At 51.4% G+C, this 23,302-nt stretch overlaps 1 protein-coding gene and 1 non-coding gene across 9 annotated transcripts in view; one reads left to right on the top strand and one right to left on the bottom strand.

Moving 5' to 3' along the window:
• Nucleotides 1-5,983: 5,983 nt before the first annotated feature.
• On the bottom strand, nt 5,984-6,048 carry Trnaa-ugc (transfer RNA alanine (anticodon UGC)). The gene has a single exon. It is a non-coding gene; the product is annotated as a tRNA-Ala (tRNA).
• Nucleotides 6,049-18,870: 12,822 nt separating this feature from the next.
• LOC138840911 (ataxin-2-like) overlaps nt 18,871-23,302 on the top strand; it is a 70,957-nt gene continuing 66,525 nt past the window's right edge. For 7 of the 8 annotated variants that reach the window (XM_070041313.1, XM_070041317.1, XM_070041316.1 and 4 more), the window contains exon 1: nt 19,318-19,598. In XM_070041313.1, the coding sequence (XP_069897414.1) occupies nt 19,333-19,598 (266 nt within the window). In that variant the 5' untranslated portion in view covers nt 19,318-19,332. Of the gene's footprint in view, nt 19,599-23,302 lie in introns of all 8 variants that reach the window. The other variant, XM_070041312.1, reaches the window with a different exon arrangement.

The raw sequence follows: 23,302 nt of genomic DNA on the forward strand, positions 1-23,302 counted from the left end.
CCTTTGGGATTATTAGCCCTGCGTGAATCTTTGTTTCTGAGTGCCTGGGAGCACCTGTCTGAGAATCCAAGAAATGGTCAGTGGCCTGGATTTCACAAGCCACATAAAGGTCACCTTCCTCACAGCCCAGCAAGCCATCCATCCATCTACCTTTCAGCCCTTTCCTTAAGCTTCCCAAACCCATACCCAGTTTTTTGGGAAGAAAATTGCGGAGGCAGGAAGATTCCTTGAGACCAGGAGGACAGCCTGGGCAGCACAGCAAGACCCTGTCTCAAAGAAAAAAAATTGAACTTTTGGTACTTTAGGAAATTACCTGAATTTGGTGGCTTGGATGGAGGGAAGCCCAGACATACTACTCTTGCCAACTAAGTCAATCTTGTGTAGATCGTACACCAAGCAGACGATTTTTATATTTGGAAAGTGTGGCATACATGACTCGCTGGGTCCCATTGGGTAATAAAGAGCATGGGAAGCAGCTCCCCTTCCTGCCTGCACAGCAAAGTCCTCATCCAAGGCTTGTGAGCAGCCAGCCAGCAGGGTGTGAGAACTTGGCACATGGCATATGAACAGCCTTCTGTCGTGGCTGGAAAACCCTTTGGTGCAGCCAGAATATCCACACTGCAAGTACCAGCCACCAGATCTGGCTGCCGCGCACACCATGCCATGGTGCTGAGGGCATACTTTGTCTCAGTGATGGCATTTAGGCATATCTAAGAGACGCGTTAACTTGAGCACAGTGTCCCATCCATGCACTGGGCACAGTTTATGCCTCGAAAGAGTCAGGAACCACCTCCTTGATGGTGCAGGGACATCTGGGTGCGCAGACCCAGCCATCAACCTAGGACACACCAGATGCTCTGTGACCATGCTGCTGAACCTCTACCCCCATCCCTCCTCCCCCCACCCCCAGTACTAAAGATTTAATTGAAAACATCCTGCTTGGTAGGCACTCCTGCTTGCTCTACAACTGGAGCCATACACTGCTCCCCCAACCCCACTGATTTCTTTTTCCTCCTTCTTGGCACTGGGGATAGAACCCAAGGATTTGTTTAAGCTAACTATATAGTAGGCCACTGAGCTACACATCCAGACTCCATTCTTGCCTGTGAAAACTACTAAAATGGGAATGCTAGAATAGCTGCATTTAGACTCTGGATGTACCCAACGTTTTGTGTGTGGGTTTTTTTGTTTGTTTGCTTGTCTTGTGTTTGGTTTTTTGGGTTTTTTGTTTTTTGTTTTGGTCGGTTGTGGGGGTTGAACTCTGGGCCTGGGCACTGTCCCTCAGCTCTTCAGCTCAAGGCAAGCGCTCCACCACTTGAGCTACAGCGCCACTTCCGGTTTTCTAGTGGTTTATTGGAGATAGGAGTCTCACGGTCTTTCCTGCCTGGGCTGGCTTTGTTTTTTGTTTTTTGTTTTTTTGGGGAGGGGTCCAGTCCTGGGGCCTGAACTCTGGGCCTGGGCGCTGTCCCTCAGTTCTTCAGCTTAAGGCTAGCGCTCTACCACTTGAGCCACAGCGCCACTTCCGGCTTTTTTTTCTTTTTTTGCTTATGTGGTGCTGAGGAATCAAACCCACGGCTCATGCATGCAAGGCAAGCACTCTACCACTGAGCCACCTTCCCAGGGCCACCCCCCCCCCCCCCCGGTCTGGCGTTGAACCGCAATCCTCAGATCTCAGCCTCCTGAGTAGCTAGGATTACAGGCGTGAGCCACCAGTGCCCTGTCCTGTGTTTGTTTGTTTGCATTTTTTGCATTTTTGTTTTTTGTTGGTTGTGGGGCTTGAATTCACAGCCTGGGTGATCTCTCTGAACTCTTTTATTAAAGGCTAGCACTCTACCACTTTGAGCCACAGCACTATGGTAGTTAGTTGGAGATAAGAGTTTCACAGACTTGGGGCTGGGAAGGTGGCTCAGTGGTAGAGCGCTTTCCTTGCATGCCTGAGGCCCTGGGTTTGATTCCCCAGCACCACATAAGCAAAAAGAAAAAAAGCCGGAAGTGGCACTATGGTTTAAGTGGTAGAGCGCTAGCCTTGAGATGAAGAGCTGAGGGACAGCGCCTAGGCCCAGAGTTCAGGCCCCACGACCGGACCAAAAAAAAGAGTTTCACAGACTTTACTGCCTGAACTGGCTTTGAGCCTTGATCCTCAGATCTTGGCCTCCTTAGTAGCTAGGATTACAGGTGTGAGCCACCAGCTCTCAGCAGCCCTTTTATTTTTTTTTATTTTGCTTTTTGGATGAAGTGTTACTTTGCCCAGATGCTAAAATACTCCTGCCTCCATCTTCTAGATAGATGGAACTACAGGCATGCACCACCACACCCAGCTTAAAGTACAATATTTTTAGGTGACATCATCAGGTATAGCCAATTTCATAGAAAAGGCTTCCCCTTCAGAAGCCTGATCCTCCAAAGCCACATGTCTCCTCTCAGTGATACAGATTGGATTTTATCCCCTCCAGCATTGTTTAGAGCAAACAAGTTTTCATTTGTGAATTAGGGGAGGTTATAAAGGTATCTTTTTTATTTTTTCTTTAACTGCAGGTTTGGGGTAATCATGCCCCTCTTTATCCTAACATAATATCTTCCCTTTTTTTTTTTTTTTATTTGGCCCGTCATGGGGCCTGCTCTGGGCCTGGGCACTGTCCCTCAGCTCTTCAGCTCAAGGCTAGTGCTCTACCAGTTGAGCCACAGCACCACTTGTGGCTTTTTTCTGCTTATGTGGTATTGAGGAATCAGACCCAGGGCCTCATGCTTGCAAGGCAAGCCACCTTCTGAGCCACCTTCCCAACCCCTTCACTTCTGTTTTTAATGCTCATCTTTCTTTATCTTGAATCCCAGCAACATGGGCTCTCCCTGGATCTCTCCCAGGAAGAAACAGGCAAGTTCTGTTGCAGATTAATTCTCAAGGTTGTTCCCACAGGGCAACACTTTGAAAATCATGGCAGCTAGCAAGCTTTCTGCCGAGGAACCAAGCAGTCCACGGTGATCCTGCAAGTTTAGGGTGAACGGAAAAACACTTATGCAGCAGCTTCTCAATCTGTGCACTTGTTGCTGCATTGAAGGAAGATATGAACAATCATACAAGATGATCATTCACTTTGGGGCCTCGTGTTAAATTGTTCCAAGTCCAGAATCACCCAGAAAATGTAGTTTGGGTACTTGTCACGGGTGTTGCACTGCTACAGATAATATTCGTTACTCAAGACTAATTACCAAGTCCACTGAGTAAAGCAGCTTTGTTTCTTTTCAGACCTTGTTCTAAATCCCCTGACCTGAAACCTTCCTTTCAGAGCCTGAGATTGCCTCAGAATTAATGCAGGGCAGTTGACCCAGCCTGGAATCACAGGCACAGTCCTCACCAAGAGGGCTAATGAGACCCACAATAAACCACCCTGCTGCCAGGCACCCATGACTCATGCTGTAATCCTAGCTACTCAGGAGACTGAGATCTGAGGATCACGGTTTGAAGCCAGTCCGGGCAGGATAATCTGTAAGACTCTTATCTCCAGTGAACTACCAGAAAACCAAAAGAGGTGCTGTGGATCAAAGTGGTAGAGCACTAGCCTTGAGTGAAAAAGCTTAATGACAGCATCCAGGCCCTCAATGCAAACCCCATGAACAACAACAAAAAGTTCAGGGGCTAGGAAGGTGGCTCAATGGTAGAGTGCTTGCCTTGCATGCATGAGGCCCTGAGTTTGATTCCTCAGCACCACATAAGCAGAAAAAGCCAGAAGTGGTACTGTGTTTCAAGTGGTAGAGTGCTTGCCTTGAGCTGAAGAGCTGAGGGACAGCGCCCAGGCCCAGAGTTCAGGCCCCACAACCAAGCAAAAAAACAAAAAAAGTTCAGGGACAGAGGCTAAGCCCTGAGTTCAAGCTCCAGTACCAACACATGAAAGAAAAAAATCTCCCTGTATAATGCATGCAGCTGGTATGGCCATTCTTCAAATCATCCAAATCAACCTGGAGCCCTGAGCAGAGATGGGAAGCCAGACAGGACAGCTATTCCATCTTGCCTCCAGTGAGATGTTTTTGCCATCTTTTGCCCAAAAGCAGCAGATCCCAGATCAGATCATGTCTATTCTTTTCTCCTCTACAAAGGAAGAGCCCTAAGGCTGGGCATGCAGTTAGGTATGAGTGTATCAATTCCCAAGAGCACACACACACACACACACACACACACACACACACACACACACACACACACACACACACACACACACACACACACACACACACACACACACACACACACACACACACACACACACACACACACACACACACACACACACACACACACACAGAGCAAATAAGGAGAGTCCAGCAGCCGCCCTCAGCTGTCTCGCTGCCTCCATGATGGTCCAACAAGTAAAAGGCTCTGACTTTCCCCTGAACACCAGAGGAGTCCGGGCACCTGTTAAATACCACCTCAGAAATCTGCCCGTGTCACTTGACACCATTAACAGTGCTGAGCACCAAAGGCTTCCATGCTGAGGGGACTCATTTCGGGAGCAGAAGAAGCAAGATCCCAGAGAAAGACCTGAGAAGGAAGGAGAGTCAGTGGAAAATTTTAGGAGGCATCAGGAACTTTTTTTCTCTCGGAAACACTCCAGACGGTGACTTCTCACCCACGGCCCAAGGGGATTGGCAGCAGCATTTTGGGGACTTATCTTTGCTGACAGATGCAGCCTTAGCTGAAGCTGAACCGTCTTTGATTCCTTTTGTTAGGGCAGAAGCCCTGCACTGGCTTGCAAAGGCAGAGCCCTGACACACACACACACACACACACACACACACACACACACTCACACACACTCACACACCCTGTCCTTAGGGAAACCAACTAAAACCCTCTTTTCCAAATGCAGGCCTCCAGAAAACAACTTCATTGCATTTGTTTCCAGGCTGCAAAAATCAACACTAACTGGCTTTGATCCCAAACAAGGCCAACTGCAGGGCTCAGGACCGAGGAGGACTGCGTGCACGCGCGCATACAACCAGCCGGGAAGGACCGCAGGCCGCCTCTGTCTCCCCTCCCCCAGCACATTTGACTTCAATTATGTAGGAACATGCTTGGGCCGGGGGCTGCTGCCAGAATTCTCCTGGCCCAGACAGAAGAGGCCCCATGCTGCGGCCCAGAATCTTTCCTGAAAGTCCGTGCAGGATTCTCAGTCGCTTCCAATCCTGCACTTTGGTGTTGTTGAGATTCCTGGTTCTGTTTGGCCCGAGTAGTGCTAAAATCTAAGGCTTGCCTCTTGTCTTTCTTCCTCTCCAAGCTGCCTTCTATTTTCCCAGCTTCCCTCTGCCTCTCATGGTTGCAAATAATTGCTATATGGCCTTCAGAAACAGAACAATCTAAAAAAGACTGTCCTCCCTAGATAGCTCTTGTTACCTCCAAGATAACATTCTTTCTGTGGTGTGTGTGTGTGTGTGTATGTACACTTGGCGTTCCTGCTTAAAGCTGGCGCTCTACCACTCGAGCCACAGCTCCAAGTCTATCTTTTTAGTGGCTAACTGTCTGGGCTGGCTTTGAATCTCCATTCTCAGATCTCAACCTCCTGAGTAGCTAGGATTACAGGTGTGAACTACCAGGTGAGAGCCACTCGCATCTGGTTTATCATGATGGCTTGAGGTTTACAAGAGACATCTTTCAGGCAGTGGTCACCCCAGTTAGGCAATGTTTTATTGGTAGGACACTAAAGCTAATAGAGATTTCTTGCACTTGCTGAGAATTGGAAGTGGAGCCAGAAATCAGTGACTCATGCCTGTAATCCTGGCCTCTCAGGAGGTTGAGATCTGAGGATCATGGTTCGAAGCCAGCCTGGGCTGGAAAGTTTGAGATTCTTTTTTTTTTTTTTTTTTTTTGGGGGGTCCAGTTGTGGGGCCTGAACACTGGGCCTGGGCGCTGTCCCTCAGCTCTTCAGCTCAAGGCTAGCGCTCTACCATTAGAGCCACAGCGCCACTTCCAGCTTTTTTCTTTTTGCTTATGTGGTGCTGAGGAATCGAACTCAGGGCCTCTTGCATGCAAGGCAAGCGCTCTACCACTGAGCCACCTTCCCAGCCCCAAGTTTGTGAGACTCTTATTTCCAATAAATTACCAAAAAAGCCAGAGGTGGAGCTGTATCCCAAATGGTACAGTACTAGCCTTGAGCAAAGTTCAGGTACTGCATCCAGGCCCTGAGTTCAAGCCCCATAACCAAATAAAAAAGAAAAAAAAAGAAAAGAGGGGGCAGGGGAGCATAAGCCAGATTCTCTGGGGTCAGAGAACTCTGCAGCTTTTAATTTATTATGGGATAAGTAGGCAAGAAAGAAGTGTTAAGCCGGTCTTATAAACTACTGGGGATATTATAAAGCATTAGTAGGCCTAGTGCTTCAGTGCCAGGTGTTGGTGTGCAAATGTGTCACAAGGACCTTTTTTTTCTAACACAGCAGGACCAATTTAATTCATTGATTTACTTCCTTTGTTTCAGTACTGAGGCTTAACATCAGGGCAAAGTAACTCTCCCTTAACTTTTTCACTCAAGGCTGGTGGTCTACCACCTGAGCCACAGCTCTACTTCAAGCTTTTTGCTGCTTAGTTGGAGATAAGAATCTCACAGACCTTTCTGCCCATACAAGCTTCCATTTGAGATCCTCAGATCTCAGTCTCCTGAGGAGCTCGGATTACAGGCATGAGCCACCGGTGTGTAGCTTGCTTTTTTCTTTTTTTTGGTCGGTCGCGGGGCTTGAACTCTGGGCCTGGGCGCTGACCCTCAGATCTTCAGCTCAAGGCGAGCACTCTACCACTTGAGCTACAGCGCCACTTCCTGTTTTCTGGTGGTTTATTGGAGATAGGAGTCTCACGGTCTCTCCTGCCCGGGCTGGCTTTGAACCTCGATCCTCAAATCTCAGCCTCCTGAGTAGCTAGGATTACAGGCGTGAGCCACCAGCGCCCGGCTTGCTTTTTTTCTTTTTAAATCCAATCTGTGGACTGTCTTTTCATTCTCTTTCTATCTCTTTCATGCTGGTAGTGGGGCTTGAACTCAGGGCCTGAATGTTACTCAAGGCTGGCACCCTAGCACTTTAAACCATAATGCCACTTCTGTTTTTCTGGTAGTTCATTAGAGATAAGAGTCTCACGGACTTTCCTGCCCAGGCTGACTTTGAATCATGATTCTTAGAGCTCAGCCTCCTGAGTTGTTCCAATTACAGGCTTGCTGCTACCAGTGCTCAGCTCCCTTTCTCTTTGAAGCACACAGGGTTTCATTTTGCCAGACATGATGACACACACCTATAATCTCAGTACTCAGGAGGAAGCTGAGGGAAGAGAATTCCAAGTTTAGGGCCAGTCTAGGTTACGCAGTCTCCCATCTCAAAAACCCACCCAGGGCTGGGAAGGTGGCTCCGTGGTAGAGCGCTCGCCTTGCATGCATGAGGCCCTGGGTTCCATTCTTCAACACCACATAAGCAGAAAAAGCGAGAAGTGGCGCGGTGGCTTAAGTGGTAGAGTGCTCAACTTGAGCTGAAGAGCAGAGGGACAGCACCCAGGCCCAGAGTTCAGGCCCCACAACCAACAGAAAAGCAAAAACAAAAAACAAAAAAAACACCAAAACCCAGATGTGCTACCACTCTGGTCTGGAAACAAGCCATGTGAGTCAAGGCCAGCAGGCTTGCCTCCTCCTCAGGCCTGAAGGGGAATGTGTTCCAGGCGTTTCCTCCCTTCCGCTGGGCTGCTGGCAGCCTTCACTGTTACTTTCCTTCCAGACGCATCACCCTGGCCTCTGCCTTGCCATTTTACATGGCTTTCCCAACTGTGTCCTCCTCCTTCTACTACTCCCTCTTTTTTTTTTTTTGGGTCGGTCGTGGGGCTTGAACTCTGGGCCTGGCGCTGTCCCTCAGCTCTTCAGCTCAAGGCAAGCGCTCTACCACTTGAGCTACAGCGCCACTTCGAGTTTTCTATGGCTTTATTGGAGATAAGAGTTTTACGGACTTTCCTGCCCAGGCTGGCTTTGAACCTAGATCCTCAGATCTCAGCCTCCTGAGTAGTTAGGATTACAGGCATGAGCCACCGACACCCGGCCTCCTCTTCCTCCTTCTCTCTTGCCAGTCCTGGGACTTGAACTCAGGTCCTGGGCACTATCCCTGAGCCTCTTTATGCTCAAGACTAAGCAAGACTAGCACTCTACCACTTGAGCCATAGTGCCACTTCCAGCTTTTTCTGAGTAGTTTATTGGAGATTAGAGTCTCACGGGCTTTCCTGCTCAGGCTGGCTTCAAACCCTGATGCTCAGATCTCAGCCTCCTGAGTAGCTAGGATTATTGATGCAAGCCACTGGTGCCCAGCTATGTGTGCACATCTTTTTATAAGGACCCCAGTGCTTCTGGGTTAGAACTCATCCCGATGATCTCCTTTTAACTGGTTACCTCTAAAAACCCATCTCTCACCAGAGTTACAAACTTGGGAGGGACACAGTTCAACTCATACATAATTTGACTTTCTGAGTTCTTTTCTATCAGGACCTTTGCACGTGCTGGGCCATGGAGCAGTGTTCTCTCAGCTGCCAAGTTGTAGAACTGTCACCCAGTCCAGGAAGCCTCACGTGGGGACGTTGCTCTGGCCAGGTGTGTGTTGGGGTGGGGGGAGGCTCCCTTGTGAACAGCAGGCTGAGGCAGGGGAGGGGGTCTGGAGCTCAGAACAGGATAGATCTGAGTGTCCACCTTGTGGGCCTGGGCCCAGCCAGCCACAGCTGTGAAGAGGAATGCCCAGGAAGAAAGCACTGGGGTGGAAAGGGAAGGCTGGAGGACCCTGCGGGGTGCCGAGGAAAGAGGTGAGAGGTGGGGAGGAGGGGCTTCGTGTGGCTGAGAGCCCAAGCAGGGCAGGCGGAGGACAGTGGCCCTGGCATCGGGCCTTGGGTCCCTGTGACCACTGCCACAGCATCTTTTTTTTTTTTTGGGGGGGGGGGTCCGGTCGTGGGGCCTGAACTCTGGGCCTGGGCGCTGTCCCTCAGCTCTTCAGCTCAAGGCTAGCACTCTACCACTTGAACCACAGTGCCACTTCCGGCTTTTTTCTTATGTGGTGCTGAGGAATTGAACCCAGGGCCTCGAGCATGCAAGTCAAGTGCTCTACCACTGAGCCACCTTCCCAGCCCTGCCACAGCATCTTGAGTGGACACCTGACACCCAGGACCAAAACAGGCAGAGGGGTAGCCCCTGAGGGGAACAAGCCTGGCAGCAAAAGGAACGATACAGATGCTCCAGGGACACAGAACATTTGATGGGCCGACACTTGGGGCACGTTGCCAAGAAGCAGAGAAGGACACATCGGCCGTTCTGTGGACATCTGTCACTTTGTCCTCCAAAATATAGGGCACTACCCTTCACCATTCCTTTGCCTACTCCTACCCTGGAAGTGTTCATGTGACTCAGGTCTGACCAATCAGCATATTCCAATTCTGAGTACAGTGATAAATTCATGAATGCAACATAGGTTCATGAAAGACCATGTGATTTAGGCCTGGCCAATCAGGCCTGACCTGTCCTAAGCCTAAGCACAGTGATAGGTTCATGAAGAGCCACCATAGGTTCAGGAAAGGCCACATGACCTAGGCCTAACTAGTCAGCATATTCTAAACCTGAACCAGTGGTAGGTCCATGAAAGACCATGTAACACAGTCCTGACCAATAAGTATCCGCCCTAGAACTTTTATTATTGTTGGTTATGGGGTTTGAACTCAGGGCCTAGGCTCAGATCTTGAGCTCTTTTGTTCAAGGCTAGTGCTCTACACTTTGAGCCACAACTCCATTTCCAGTTTTCTGATGGTTTATTGGAGATTAGAGTCTCATGGACTTTCCTGCCTGGGCTGGCTTTGAGCCACAACCCCCAGATCTCAGTCTCCTGAGTAGCAAGGATTACAGGCATGAGCCTCTTGCCCCTGGCTGGCCCGAGAACTTTTATTCAAGCTGTTTTGTAGGATTGCAGAACTGGTGGGAATGGAAGCCCGGAGCTGCTGTGGGCCTTGTCTGTTACCACATAAGAAGCACCTGCGTAGGAACCAGGTCAGCTTGTAAATAGTGATGCAGGAGGAGAAGATTAAGTCCCAGTGTTGTGGGTTGAGCCTTGCAACATTCCTCAGTGAATTTGTCCGCTAGGAGTCCAGCCCCACCTGTGAGGACTGGCTTGTTGGCCATGACAAGGACTCATGCTCCTCCAGGCACGTTCCTGTAGTCCCTGGCAGGTTCCATTTCCCCATGGCTTCCTGGCCACATGGGCATCTCTGCAGCTACCTGAGGGGGTCACGACATGACATCAGGACCACCCCCACCCACCTCTGCCAGGGTGAGCGTCCAAAGGGGAGCAGGAGAGCCAGCACAAGGGGAGAGTCTTTGTAGTGACACACCATCCCTTCCACCATATGCAATTTGCTGTAGGCTAGTCACTGAAGCCATCCCCCCTCTTGGGGAGAGGAGGAGAGGCAGGAAGGAAATTGAGCCACAGCTCCACTTCTGATTTTTTGGTGATTCATTGGAAATAAGTTCTCATGGACTTTCCTGCCCTGGCTGGCTTTGAATTGTGATCTCCAGATTTCAGCTTCCTGAGTTGTTAGGATGACAGGCTTGAGCCACCGGCACTGGACTTGAAATTCCATTTCTTGCCCCCCCCCCACTCCCCACCCTAGTTTTTGGACAGAGCCTGGGCACTGTCCCAGTGTTTCTTTTGCTCATGGCTAGCACTCTACCACTTGAGCCACAGCACCACTTCTGGCTTTTTCTGAGTAGTTTATTGGAAATAAGAGTCTCATGGAGGGCTGGGAAGGTGGCTCAGTGGTTGAGTGCTTGACTTGCATGCCTGAGGTCCTGGGTTCGATTCCTCAGCACTACATAAGCAAAAAGAAAAAAGCTGGAAGTGGCACTGTGGCTCAAGTGGCAGAGCGCTAGCCTTGAGCTGAAGAGCTGAGGGACAGCACCCAGGCCCAGAGTTCAGGCCCCACGACTGGACCAACAAAAAAAAAAAAAAAAAAAAAAAAAACCAGAGCCGGGCACCGGTCACTTACACCTATAATCCTAGCTACTCAGGAGTCTGAGATCTGAGGATTCCCATTTGAAGCCAGCTTGGGCAGGAAAGTCCTTGAGACTCTTATCTCCAATTAACCTGTAAAAAGCCAAAAGTGGAGCTGTGGGGCTCAAATAGTAGGGCACCAGCATTGAGTGGAAAAAGCTCAAGGACATTGCTCTGAGTTCAAGCCTCAGTACCTGCGCAAACATGTGCGTGCATGTACGCACACGCACACATACACACCCCCATTTATTGTCTACTTACCGTTCTAGACTCTGCTCTCTGCTGTCTGTCTTGAACAGGAGCTCTTTTCTCATAGGTTTAGACCAATAGACACTGAGTTCAAATCTCAGTACTGTTAAAAGAATGTGCAGGGTGGGGGGGGAGACTGGGAATGTGGCTTGGTGGTAATGTGCTAGCCTTCTCAGGGACAGTGCCCAGGCCCAGAGTTTAAAGATGAGAGAGAGAGACCATTTCTCTGTGCTCTTTGAAAGTATTTGAATTTATGAAATCTTGTTTTTATTGCCACTTTCTTGAGGTATGCTGGGTACATAACAGACTGCACATCCATGCCATGTATTATGTGATGAATTCTGACACCTGCATGTCTGTAAGCCATTTCTTCAATCAGGTTATAAACACTGATCACTCTCTGGTAGAGCGCTAGCCTTGAGTTGAAGAGCTGAGGGACAGCGCCCAGGCCCAGAGTTCAGGCCCCACGACCGGACCCAAAAAATAAAAATAAAAAAAATAAAAAAAATAAAAAAAAACACTGATCACTCTCTAAAAACATACAGAATGGCGGGGGGGGGGGGGGGTCCTAGCTCATTGTGCAATGCCCGCTTAGCACAGGCCAGGTGTTGAGTTCTGTCTGAACACAATCATAAAGCAAAGAGGAGGCCAAGTGAGGCCCGTGTAGCAAACACCCTAAACTAGTAGATCTGTCTTCACGTAAGCCGTGACTACAAGACTTCCTCTCCCCCTTCAAGCCTAGTGTCGGGGACATTCTACTAAAAGTGAATGTCCTTCAGGAAGTAGGGGAAAGGAAAGCCTGCTAGGTTGGCCTGGAATATGTGGCATATTTGTCGAGTGGCGCAATGGGCATTGCTCAATCAAATGAGATCAAAGGCCTTGGGGGAAGACAGGCTGGAAACCAGAGCTCACAGTCGAAGAACAACCTGGATGAAAACCTAGGCACAATCCAGGCCTATCTCAACACCTGCTGGGCTCGCTTAATGTTTTTCCTTCCTCCTCCTCTTCTTTTTTGTTGGTTGTGGGGCTTGAACTCTGGGCCTGGGCGCTGTCCTTCAGCTCTTCAGCTCAAGGCTAGCACTCTACCACTTGAGCCACAGCGCCACTTCTGCTTATGTGGTGCTGAGGAATCCAACCCAGGGCCTCAAATATGCAAGGCAAGCGCTCTGACACCTTACCATCCCTGTTTTTCCTTCTTTTGGTAGTACTGGGATTTGAACTTAGGGCCTGAATTCTCACTTATCTTTTTTCCCACTCATTGGCAGTTAAGTCACAGTTGTACTCTGGTTTTCTAGAGACACAAGTTTCACGGATTTGTCTGACACAAGTTCACAGATTTGTCTGCTCGGGCTGCCGTTGGACCAACATGATCCTCAGATCTCAGCCCCTGAGTCACTGGGATACAGACGTGAGCCACCAATGCCTGGATGAAATCTTTTTTTTTTTTCCCCTAGTCCTGGGGCCTGGGCACGGTCTCAGAGTTCTTCAGCTCAAGGCTAGCGCTCTACCACTTGAGCCACAGCACCACTTCTGGCTTTTTCTGTTTATGTGGTACTGAGGAATTGAACCCAGGGTTTCATGCATGCTAGGCAAGCACTCTACCACTTATGCCACCTTCCCAGCCCTGGCTGAAATCTTATTTGGAAACACCACAAAGCAGCAGCCTTGGCCACTGTACACAAGATAGGCAGCAGCAGCCCCTACCAGCGTAACAAAGGGGAAAGTTGGCAGCAGTTGGTGAAGCAGACTGACCCAGTACAGAGTGAATGCTCTACACAGCTCTGCAGTTGTACTTGGTTCTCTAACCCTACCCTGTTTTGCAAAACAGGTATTTGTTTTGTTCTTTGTTTTTTTTTTGTTGGTCATGGGCCTTGAACTCTGGGCCTGAGCACTATCCCACAGCTCTTCAGCTCAAGGCGAGCACTCTGCTACTTGAGCTACAGCATCACTTCCATTTTTCTGGCTGTTTATTGGAGATAAGAGTCTCACGCACTTTCCTGCCCGGGCTGGCTTTGAACCATGAACCTCAGATCTCAGCCTCCTGAGTAGCTAGGATGACAGGTGTGAGCCACCAGTGCCAGGCGCAAAACAGGTCCTTGGGCAAATAGGGAGCTGAAGCAAGAGAATGATGTGAATCCGCATGAACTCAAGTCCATTTAGACTCTTCTGCTTTCCATGTTCCAATCGTGTACCCCCAAACCGTCCACGTTTCATAGCTCCCTGAGGAAAGCTGAGAAAGAGGAAAAGCAGAAGACTCAAGTTTCTTACATTTCGGGCTCTGCACAGCCCAAGCATTTCCAGTGAAAAATAAATGGTTCTTTCTTCTCTGCCTGTTTCCGCTGGCATCCAGCTTTGCCTTAAGAGCAATGTTACTGCATCTTTATTCGGTCCCACAATGTGAAACTAAATGAGCAATTTCACAACCAGAAGTTTGCGTGAGGTTTCAGATCATCTCAAAAGATTTTCAAATAATGTTGCTGTGTTCTTGAGGAATTTGCCACCCCCCCTCAAAGTTAGGAGAAATTATATAGACATAATAAACATATTCCTGGAAGCCCCACCCCACATACTTTTTTCTTTTCTTTGCTTCTGGTCTTTTGGGATTCCTGGGGTGTCTACAGATTAAGATTAGTCTCTAAGAATTCTGAATAACCATGGTTGGAAAAAGAAAACATTGGTGTAATAGCTATGGTTCTATTTTTGAAATTACATCTGCTCTTTTTTTTTAAAGATGATTGGTCCATACAAAAACTTGAAGAGGATGGACTTTTTTTTTTTGGGGGGGGGAGCGTGCAAGTTAGTTTTGATTTAATTTTCATGATTTTGAAAGTGAAATCAAGACCATTGAATAATGTATTATCATATATTAAACACAAAACAGAGTGAGCTGAAAAGAAATGATTGCAAGAGAAGTCACTGCTAGGGATTAAGTCATGTGATAGGGCCCATGTAGTTGAAATCACTCTTGGTATTTCTGCCTTGTTGTTTGTCATCTCCAGATGCTGAGCTCTGACTAATCATTGAAGTCCTGAAACTTCACAGGCTAATAACATGGTCATGTCCCTTGTTTTGCTCCACTGAAAATCAGATAGCAAGTAAAAAATCGTTAGGAATAAATTCCTAAATCTGAGAGTCTTTCTCCACGCTTTTTTTTTTTTCCCCCAGTCCTGGGGCTTGAACTCTGGGCCTAGATTTCTTTTTGGTCAAGGCTAGCACCCTATCACTTGAGCCACAGTGCCAGTTCTGGCTTTTTACATGTATTTGGTAGTGGGAAGAAAACCCAAGGCTTCTTGCATGCTAGGCAAGCACTCTTATTACCACTAAGCCACATTCCCAGGCCCTCCATGCTTTTATGTTTTCTAGATTCTATGACATTGTCTATGTAGCCAGGCTGGCCTTGAACTCACAATCTTCCTCCCTCCGACTATGCTGGGGTTGCATTGTTGTTGGAAGTTATTCGATTTCCAATTTTTTCCCTGTAACAGGGATTTGAACTCTGGGTCTTATGCTTGCTAGGTAAAAAGTCTACCACTTGAAAAAGTCACTGCCCTTTTTGCTTGTAGTTTATTTTTAGCTGAAATACAGTCTCATGTTTTTGGTCTGGTGCTTTTGGCCTTGGACTGAGATCCTCCTATCTCAAGTTCTACCACAGATGAAGTGAAAGACATGAGTAACACACACCCACTTGGGTGTGTGTGTGTGTGTGTGTGTGTGTGTGTGTGTGTGTGTTACTGAGCCACCTTCCCAGCCCGTGTGTGTGTGTGTGTGTGTGTGTGTGTGCGTGTGTTACTGAGCCACCTTCCCAGCCCCTGCTTGTTTTTGCAGATAAGGTTGCAGTAACTTTTTTTTTTGACTCTGCTGGCCTTCAGTGTTTATCCTCCCATCTCTATACCTCCTTCCTGGCTGAAACTATCAGTATCCATTTTATTTATTTATTTATTTTTTATTTATTTTTTTGTCGGTCGTGGGGCCTGAACTCTGGGCCTGGGCGTTGTCCCTCAGCTCTTCAGCTCAAGGCGAGCGCTCTACCACTTGAGCTACAGCGCCACTTCCGGTTTTCTGGTGGTTTATTGGAGATAGGAGTCTCACGGTCTTTCTTGCCCGGGCTGGCTTTGAACCGCGATCCTCAGATCTCAGCCTCCTGAGTAGCTAGGATTACAGGCGTGAGCCACCAGTGCCCAGCTCAGTATCCATTTTAATATAAAGAAGAAACCAATTTTTATGGTAAACGTGAAAATATTTGGTGTGAATAGAAAATGACACAGTAGCTGGGTACTTAACATCTGTTATCTTACTCAGGAGGCTGAGATCTAAGGATCACTGTTCAAAGCCAGGCTGGGCAGAAGAGTCCCTATGAGACTCTTTTCTCCAATTAACCACCCGAGAACCGAAAGTGGTGCTTTGGCTCAAAGTGGTAGAGTGCTAGCCTTGAGCATAAGAGCTCAAGGACAGTGCTGAGGCCCTGAGTGCAAATACCATGACTGACCAAAAGAAAAAACGAAAGAAAAAGAAAAGAAACAAAATGACACTGTATCCTTGGAAAGGATTTGAAAAAAGTTAAAAAAAAAAAAAAAGTTTACCACCCAATAATTCCTTTCATTGGAGACTACTTGAGAGACATGAAAGTACTGAGTGCCAAAGGACCTACAACATGTGTTCACGTGGTTACGTGACATGCTCACAAATATTCACATCAGTGCTGTTCATAATAGCAAAAAAGAAAAAAGTGACACCATCAAAGTCTCATCAAGTACCAAAGAGGGACACAAAATACATGTTTACACAGTGAAGTACTATTCAGCAATGATAAGGAATGAAACACTGATACAGAACACAACAGAACCAATGTTAAGTGAAGGAAGACAGACACAAGAGGCCATCTATATAGCAAGATTCCATTTATATGAAATATGAAGAACAGAGAAGCCTGTATTCATACAGAAAGCAGGATAGTGATTGACTGAGTCTGAGAATGAGAACCAGGAGTAATTGTAAATGGTCACACAGGATTTCTGGCAATGACATTAGTAGGAGTGCTTTATGCCTCTTGAGACTCATTATATGATACACAAAGTGGGTGAGTTTCAGACGGGAGCAGTGGCTCCAGCCTGCAATCTGAGCTATCATGGTTTGAGGTCAGTTTGCGTTAAAAACAGAACAAAAACAAAACAAAACAAACTTCACATTCCATCTTAACCCAAGGGTTGGGTGGTGAAGGACAATTCCACCATCCCAGCTGGGATCACAAAATCACAACTAGGAGGATGGTGGTCCAAGCCCACTGAGGCATAAAATAAGACCCTGACTCAAAAAATAGCCAACACAAAAAGGGTTGGTAAAGTGGCTTCAGGTGTTAAGAGTGCCTGTATAGCAAGTGCAAGGCCTAGAGTGTGTGTGTTGATGTGTGAGTTTCATAGTGTGTAAATTATGCCTTAGGAAGATTAACTTTGTTTCCCAATAATAGTGGAACAAAACTTGAGTTTTCTCAGCCTAAAAAATATTAAATTCAGGGCTGGGAAGGTGGCTCAGTGGTTGAGTGCTTACCTTGCATGCCTGAGGCCCTGGTTCGATTTCTCAGCACCACAAAAGCAGAAAAAGCTGGAAGTGACACTGTGTCTCAAGTAGTAGAGCACTAGCATTGAGCTGAAGAGCTGAGGGACAGCGCCCAGGCCCCGAGTTCAGGTCCCACGACTGACAAAAAAAAATTAAATTCAGCCGGGCGCGGGTGGCTCACACCTGTAATCCTAGCTACTCAGGAGGCTGAGATCTGAGGATCGCGGTTCAAAGCCAGCCCGGGCAGGAGAGACCATGAGACTCCTATCTCCAATAAACCACCAGAAAACCAGAAGTGGCGCTGTAGCTCAAGTGGTAGAGGGCTCGCCTTGAGCTGAAGAGTTGAAGCCCCACAACCGCCAAAAAAAAAAAAAAAAAAAAAAAATTAAATTCAGCTCTATCACTTTTGGACTTTTGGCAGGTCTTTCTTTTTTCTTTGTCTCCTGTGCTTGGAACTTGGTCCTTCCATGGAATCATGCAAACTTGGGCTCAGAAATGTCGGTCAAATAACTAAATTGGAGGAAAGTCACTGTACAAATACAAATCTATTTTCTGTTTTTCTTTTTTTTTTTTTAATTGCTGCTTATTTATTTGTTGTCGGTCGTGGGGCTGAACTCTGGGCCTGGGCACTGTCCTGAGCTCTTCAGCTCAAGGCTAATGCTCTACCACTTGAGCCACAGCCCCACTTCTGGCTTTTTCTGCTTATGTGGTCTGAGGAATCGAACCCAGGGCCTCATGCATGGAAGGCAAGTGCTCTACCACTGAGCCACCTTCCCAGCCTGTTTGTTTTTCTTATCTAGATTTTTAGTTCCAATTTCTTCTAAGCTGTATTTTTTTTTAAGTTTTAACTGGGTTTTTAAAAGGAATACCATCTTTCTCTTCTCAGTCTTCCTTTTGCTGTAGCAGGGAAATAAAGATGATTTCAGAGTTCTTGCTCTTCCAAAGCTTGTTATATGCAAGCATTTAACTTGGCCTGCAGGTTAGTTCCAATTTTAAATTTTAATTGCAGACTTCTGGTTTAATCACTTCCAAGTTTTTCTAGGTCTTTTATCTGGACAAATCTTACACACTGCGGGGGAATTTTGTCTCCCCTCCCCCCCTTATTATTTCCTGAAGTAATTTCACTTTTGAAGAGGCTAAAGTTAAAAACACTACTGAGCTGGCTGGCTCCATAAGTTAAAGTAAAACTTCTAAAGGGATTAAGAGTCTAAAGTTCACTTTTTTTTTTTTTTGGTGAGTTCTGTTTGGCTGCACTGAGGGAGACCCCATTTATCCAAAGTGAGACCCCCCATTTACCCACAGCTCTACCAATCACGTCATTTCCTTTTCAGTCTCATGAATGAGGAAAAAGAAGTTCAAGTGAGGGAAAATGGGTTCAAATGAAGGTCAGATGCCCCAAAGAGTTTTCTGGGTATTGTGTTGCTGGGGTGGAAAAAGTGGAGAAAAGTTACCCAGCTGGAGTTGGCCCCGGGTTGAGTGTGCGTGAGTGTGTGGCTCAGCTCGTCTCTGCCGGGCCACTCGCGGTGGCACGGGGGACCTACTGTGCGCCGGGGACACAAAGGCAACTGGGGGGGCGGGGGGGGCGACGTCGCGTCCTTTCGGTCCCGGCCCGGTGCGTCGCGGGCCTCCGTCCCCGCCCCGAAGGCGCCCGCGGGCCCGGCTCGGGGTTGCATCAGGTGGGGGCAAACGAGGTCCTCCGAGGAGGCGGAGGACGCTGAAGGAGGCCGCGGGGAAGCGGGCCGCGCCGCGACCGCTCGGTCCGTGCCAGGCCGGCCCCGGGAGGCCGGGGGACCCGGGCGAGCCCGCCACGCCCTCCCCCAAGGGCAGGCCCGGCTCACGGAGGGCGGATCCCTGCAGGCCCGGCCGCTGGGCTCAGGCCCGACCCCCGCGAACGCGGCCCGGCGCGGCGCCCGCTCCTCACGTGTCCCTCCCGGGCCCTGGACCGCCTCACGTTCTACTTCCGCCTGACCCTTCCGACTTCCGGTAAAGAGTCCCCAAGCCCGCACCTCCGCGCCCAGCGCCTCGCCACGGCCGGCTCCGATGCACTCGGAGGCCGCAGCTCCTCGGGGTCCCGAGGCGGCCCCCGAGCCTCGCCGCCGCGCCGCCGCCTGCGGCGCTCCCGGGCGGCGCTCGCTCCCGCGGACGGCGCGGCGCGGCGGCAGGGGCGGCGCGGCCGCGTATCCCTCCGCCGCCCCTCCCCCGCGCGGCCCCGGCCCCCCTCCCCGCGGGCCGCGCTCGCCTCCCTCCGCCTCAGACTGTTTTGGTAGCAACGGCCACGGCGGCGGCGGCGCGTCCCTGCCCGGCTCCCCGCGGCTCCTCGGCTTCGGCGGGCCTCCCCGCCCCTTGGTCGTCCTCCTCCTGCCCCTCGCCCCCCCGGCCGCGCCGCCCCGCGCCGCCCCGCTCGGCGCCCGCGCGTCCCCGCCGCGCTCCGGCGTCGTCTCGGCGCGCCCGGCCCCCGGCTTTCCCCGCCCGGCGTGCGAGCCGGTGCATGGGCCGCTCGCCATGTCGCTGAAGCCCCAGCAGCAGCAGCAGCCGCCGCCGCCGCCGCAGCAGCAGCAGCCGCCACCGCCACCGCCGCCGCCGCCGCCACCCGCGGCCGCCAGTGCCCGCAAGCCCGGCGGCGGCCCCGGCCTCCTCTCGTCGCCCGCCGCCGCGCCGGCCCCGACCTCGGTCTCGTCGTCCTCGGCCGCCTCCTCCTCTTCCTCCTCCTCCTCTTCCTCCTCCTCCGCGGCGGTCGGCGCAGGCGGAGGGCGGCCCGGCCTGGGCAGGTGGGTGTCGGTGCCCCAGCCCCCTCCCCGGCTCCGGACCTGGCCGAGCCGGGGCCTCGCGGCCCTTCCCCCGCGCCGCCGGCCCTGCCCGTGACCCGCCGGCCTGGGCGCGGGCCGGGGGGCCTGCGCGCGGCGGCTGGAGCGGTGCCCGGGGTGCGGGGCGCCTCCGCGGGTGTCAGGCGGGGTCCCCTCCCCCAGGCGGTCAAGATGGAGGGACCCTCGGTGCAGCCGGGCAGCGCGGAGCCCCGCGGCCGCCAGCCCCCCCCCCCGCCTCCTTTTAGCCCCTCCTGTCCCCGGTGGCGCGGGGGGTGCGGGGTCCGCACCCCCTGCTGGAACGTGAACGTCCCGGCCTCGCCCCACGTTGGGGCTCCGGGGAGGGAGGGAGGGGAGGGGAGGGGAGGGCAGTGTCCCCCGTGCCCGGCCCCCGTCCGGGTCGTTACCCCGTGTCCTCCACCCCCGTGCCCGGGGCCGGCGGGAGGACGGGCGAGGTGGGTGGGCGGCGGCCCCGGCTCCCCTCCCCCGTGGACGTGAGGCGGCGACGGGGGCTCCCGAGCTCGAGCCCGGCGGCGCCGGGTGGCGTCTCCGCAGCGAGCCGCCCTCCCCCGCCGAGGGCCGGGGCGGGCGCGCCGGGTCACCCCGCGGCCTCCCTCCCACCCCGCGGGGCCTCCGGGGCGCGGCGGCGGCGGCCGGGCCGCAGTGCCGCGCGGCGGCCGGGGCGCCGGTGCATTGTGGTGGGCGAGGGCGGCGGGGCGCCGGCGCGCTGCGCATTTTCTCCCAGCCCCCGCCCGGGTTTCCGAGCTCTCGGGCGGCGGGGCGCACGGCGGGCGTCCCCGAAGGTGAGTGGAGGCGCAGGTGCGGCCTCGCCGGGCCGCGGCGGGAGCGCGGCCGGCTCCGGAGGGCGTGTGCGGGAGGCCCGCGCGGGGCGGGGCGGGGCGGTTGTCAGTTCGTGTTTCACGAGCTAAGAAAACGCGTAGTGTTCAAATGGAGAGGCCGATGCCAGCCGGCCGACTGGGCTCCATTGTGGCCGTGCCCTTAACCTAGGGAGCGCCGGCGCCTTCCAAGGGCACGCCGGAGCGTCCCGGCGCCCCCGGGCCACCCGCGCCGCCGGCGGCCCGCCGGGGCCCGAGGGGCGGGCAGGGCCGGGGCCCGAGGGGCGGGCAGGGCCGGGGCCCGAGGGGCGGGCAGGGCAGGGCCGGGGCGGCCGGCCCCCTCCGCGCGCTGACCTCCGGGGCTTCCCAAGGCGAGGCCCGGATTTTGGTGCCCATCCTCCGCAGGCCTCTCCGCGGGATTCTCGCTCACAAGCTCGCGAGCCGGGCGAGTCGGTGTTTGAAGGAATTGGGCGCGGGGAGCGCCGGGTCCGGCCCGAAGCCTCCCGCCCCCCGCCCGGCCCGCGGGCCGCCGGCTCTTTCGGTGGCATTTAGTGAAGTCCGAAACGAAATGCCACGCAACTTCTGACCAGGCGGCCGGTTTCCCGGAGGCCGCTGCCGCGTCCACGAGTTCCGTGCGTACGCTGCCTTGGCCCTCCTCGGCCTGCTCAGACCCTAAAGCGGGGTGCCTCAGTCCCACGGGGTCGTTCTGAGTCCTTTTCGTTGGAGCGTAACTTGCACCCCTTCTTGGTACTGGATAAGTGGAGCTCTGTCTTAGGCTTTGGATTCGTTGGAATGTTTAATTGTTCATACCGAGCTTTATGTATTTATTTGTTTATTTTTGTCGGGAGTGGGTCTTGAACTCGGGGCCTGGGCGCTGTCCGGCCACTCAGCTCAAGGCGAGCAGTCTACCACTTACTTGAGCCACAGCGCCACTTCCGGTTTTCTGGTGGTTCATTAGAGAAGAGTCTCTCGGACTTGGCTGCCCGCGCTGGCTTTGAACCGCGAGCCTCCCGAGTGGCTGGGATGACAGGCGTGAGCACCGGCGCCCGGCCGGTCTGTAATAGTTTTGTAGAATTGTCTTCAGATCGTAATCACCTCACTGGATTTTTCGTAAATCAGTTACAGCTTTTAGGGTGTCCTCATTTGTGCCAGCAATTAAAACAAGATTCTGGGAGTAAGGCAAAGAAAGAAAACGTTCTTTAAGTCTATCATGTTTCATTCAAGGAACATCTGACACGTCAGGTTTTTTTTTTTTTTTTATGACTTTCAGAAGTAACAGTGTATACACTTGACTATTGTACTCTAGGGAAAAAGTGTAATCTCAACGGTCAAGTTTGAAGGTAATTTTTCCCCCTTGCTACTCTTTGTGAGACAAGGTCTTGATGTTCAGCTCAGCCTGGCTTGGACCCTGCCTCTGCCTCTCCAGTGCTGGGATTAGTCAGGAGTCCCCATGATCGACTCTAAAGCCAATTCTCTTCCCCCTTCACCCCTTTCTTTTGCTTGGGTTGGAGCTCCACTACTTGAGCCATGTCTTTTCCTGCCAGCTTTTTGCTGTTTCTTGTTGTTGATGGTCGTGGGTCTTGAACTCTGGGCCTGGGCGCTGTCCATGAGCTCTTCAGCTCAAGGGGAGCGCTCTACCACTTGAGCCACGGCCCCATTTCCGGTTTTCTGGTGGTTCATTAGAGATCAGAGACTTTCTTGCCCAGGCTGCTTTGAACCTTGATCCTCAGATCTCAGCCTCCTGAGTAGCTAGGATTACAAGCATTAGCCACTGGTGCCCAGCTTTTTGCTGGTTTTCTTTTTTTTGTCGGTTGTGGGGCTTGAACTCTGGGCCTGGGCGCTGTCCCTCAGCTCTTCAGCTCAAGGCCAGCGCTCTACCACTTGAGCTACAGCGCCACTTCCGGTTTTCTAGTGGTTTATTGGAGATAGGAGTCTCACGGTCTTTCCTGCCCGGGCTGGCTTTGAACCGTGATTCTCAGATCTCAGCCTCCTGAGTAGCTAGGATTACAGGCGTGAGCCACCGGCGCCCGGCTTTTGCTGGTTTTCTAGTGGGGCATCTTGAGGACTTTTCTACCTAGGCTGGCTTCAGATCTCCACCTCCCAAGTAGCTAGCATTACAAGCATGAGCCACTGGAGCTTGGCTTAGGTCCAGTTCTTACCCTTGATTTTAACCTTTTTTTTTTTTTTGGCCAGTCCTGGGTAGATCTGCTCAACTATTACCTTTTCTATGACTGTTCCTCTAATCCATTTAAAACTGAAACCCATCCCCTCCCCAAACTCCATCCACCTTAATCTGCTTCCTCTAATCCCAGTCTTACCCAGTATCATACATTCATTGCTGGGGCTCTACCACTTGGGCCAAAGCACCACTTCCAACTTTTTCTGTTTATGTGGTACTAAGTCATTGAACACAGGGCTTCATACATGCTAGGCAAACACTCTACCAGTAAGCCACATTTGAGTCTGGGGCTCCCCCCCACCCCCAATTGCTAACCTGTGGTTAAGTTACTGCCTTTGTACTTTTGTGGCACTGTTAGCATTCATCATTGGTTATTCCATATCTTCCCCTTCCACAGTCCCTTCCCTGTTCTTGATGAGTAGTTTTTTTTCAAGACTCTTGCTCTGTGGTTTAGTCTGCCTCAGCCTCCTGGGCTCAGGATTTAAGGAGTACACTATCATGCTCAACTTATTGCTACCCTTTTCTCAAACCTAAAGAACATTAACATTTCTTTGGGTACAGGATACCATGTGAACAAACACTAATTTGTTCAGTTTTTTGTGATGTTACAGATGAAATCCAGGGCCTCAGACCTCCCCTTCCTCTTGAAAACTTTG

This window comes from Dipodomys merriami, unplaced genomic scaffold, assembly GCF_024711535.1.
Source record: "Dipodomys merriami isolate MVZ:Mamm:240054 unplaced genomic scaffold, mDipMer1.0.p SCAF_307, whole genome shotgun sequence".
NCBI lineage: Eukaryota > Metazoa > Chordata > Mammalia > Rodentia > Heteromyidae > Dipodomys > Dipodomys merriami.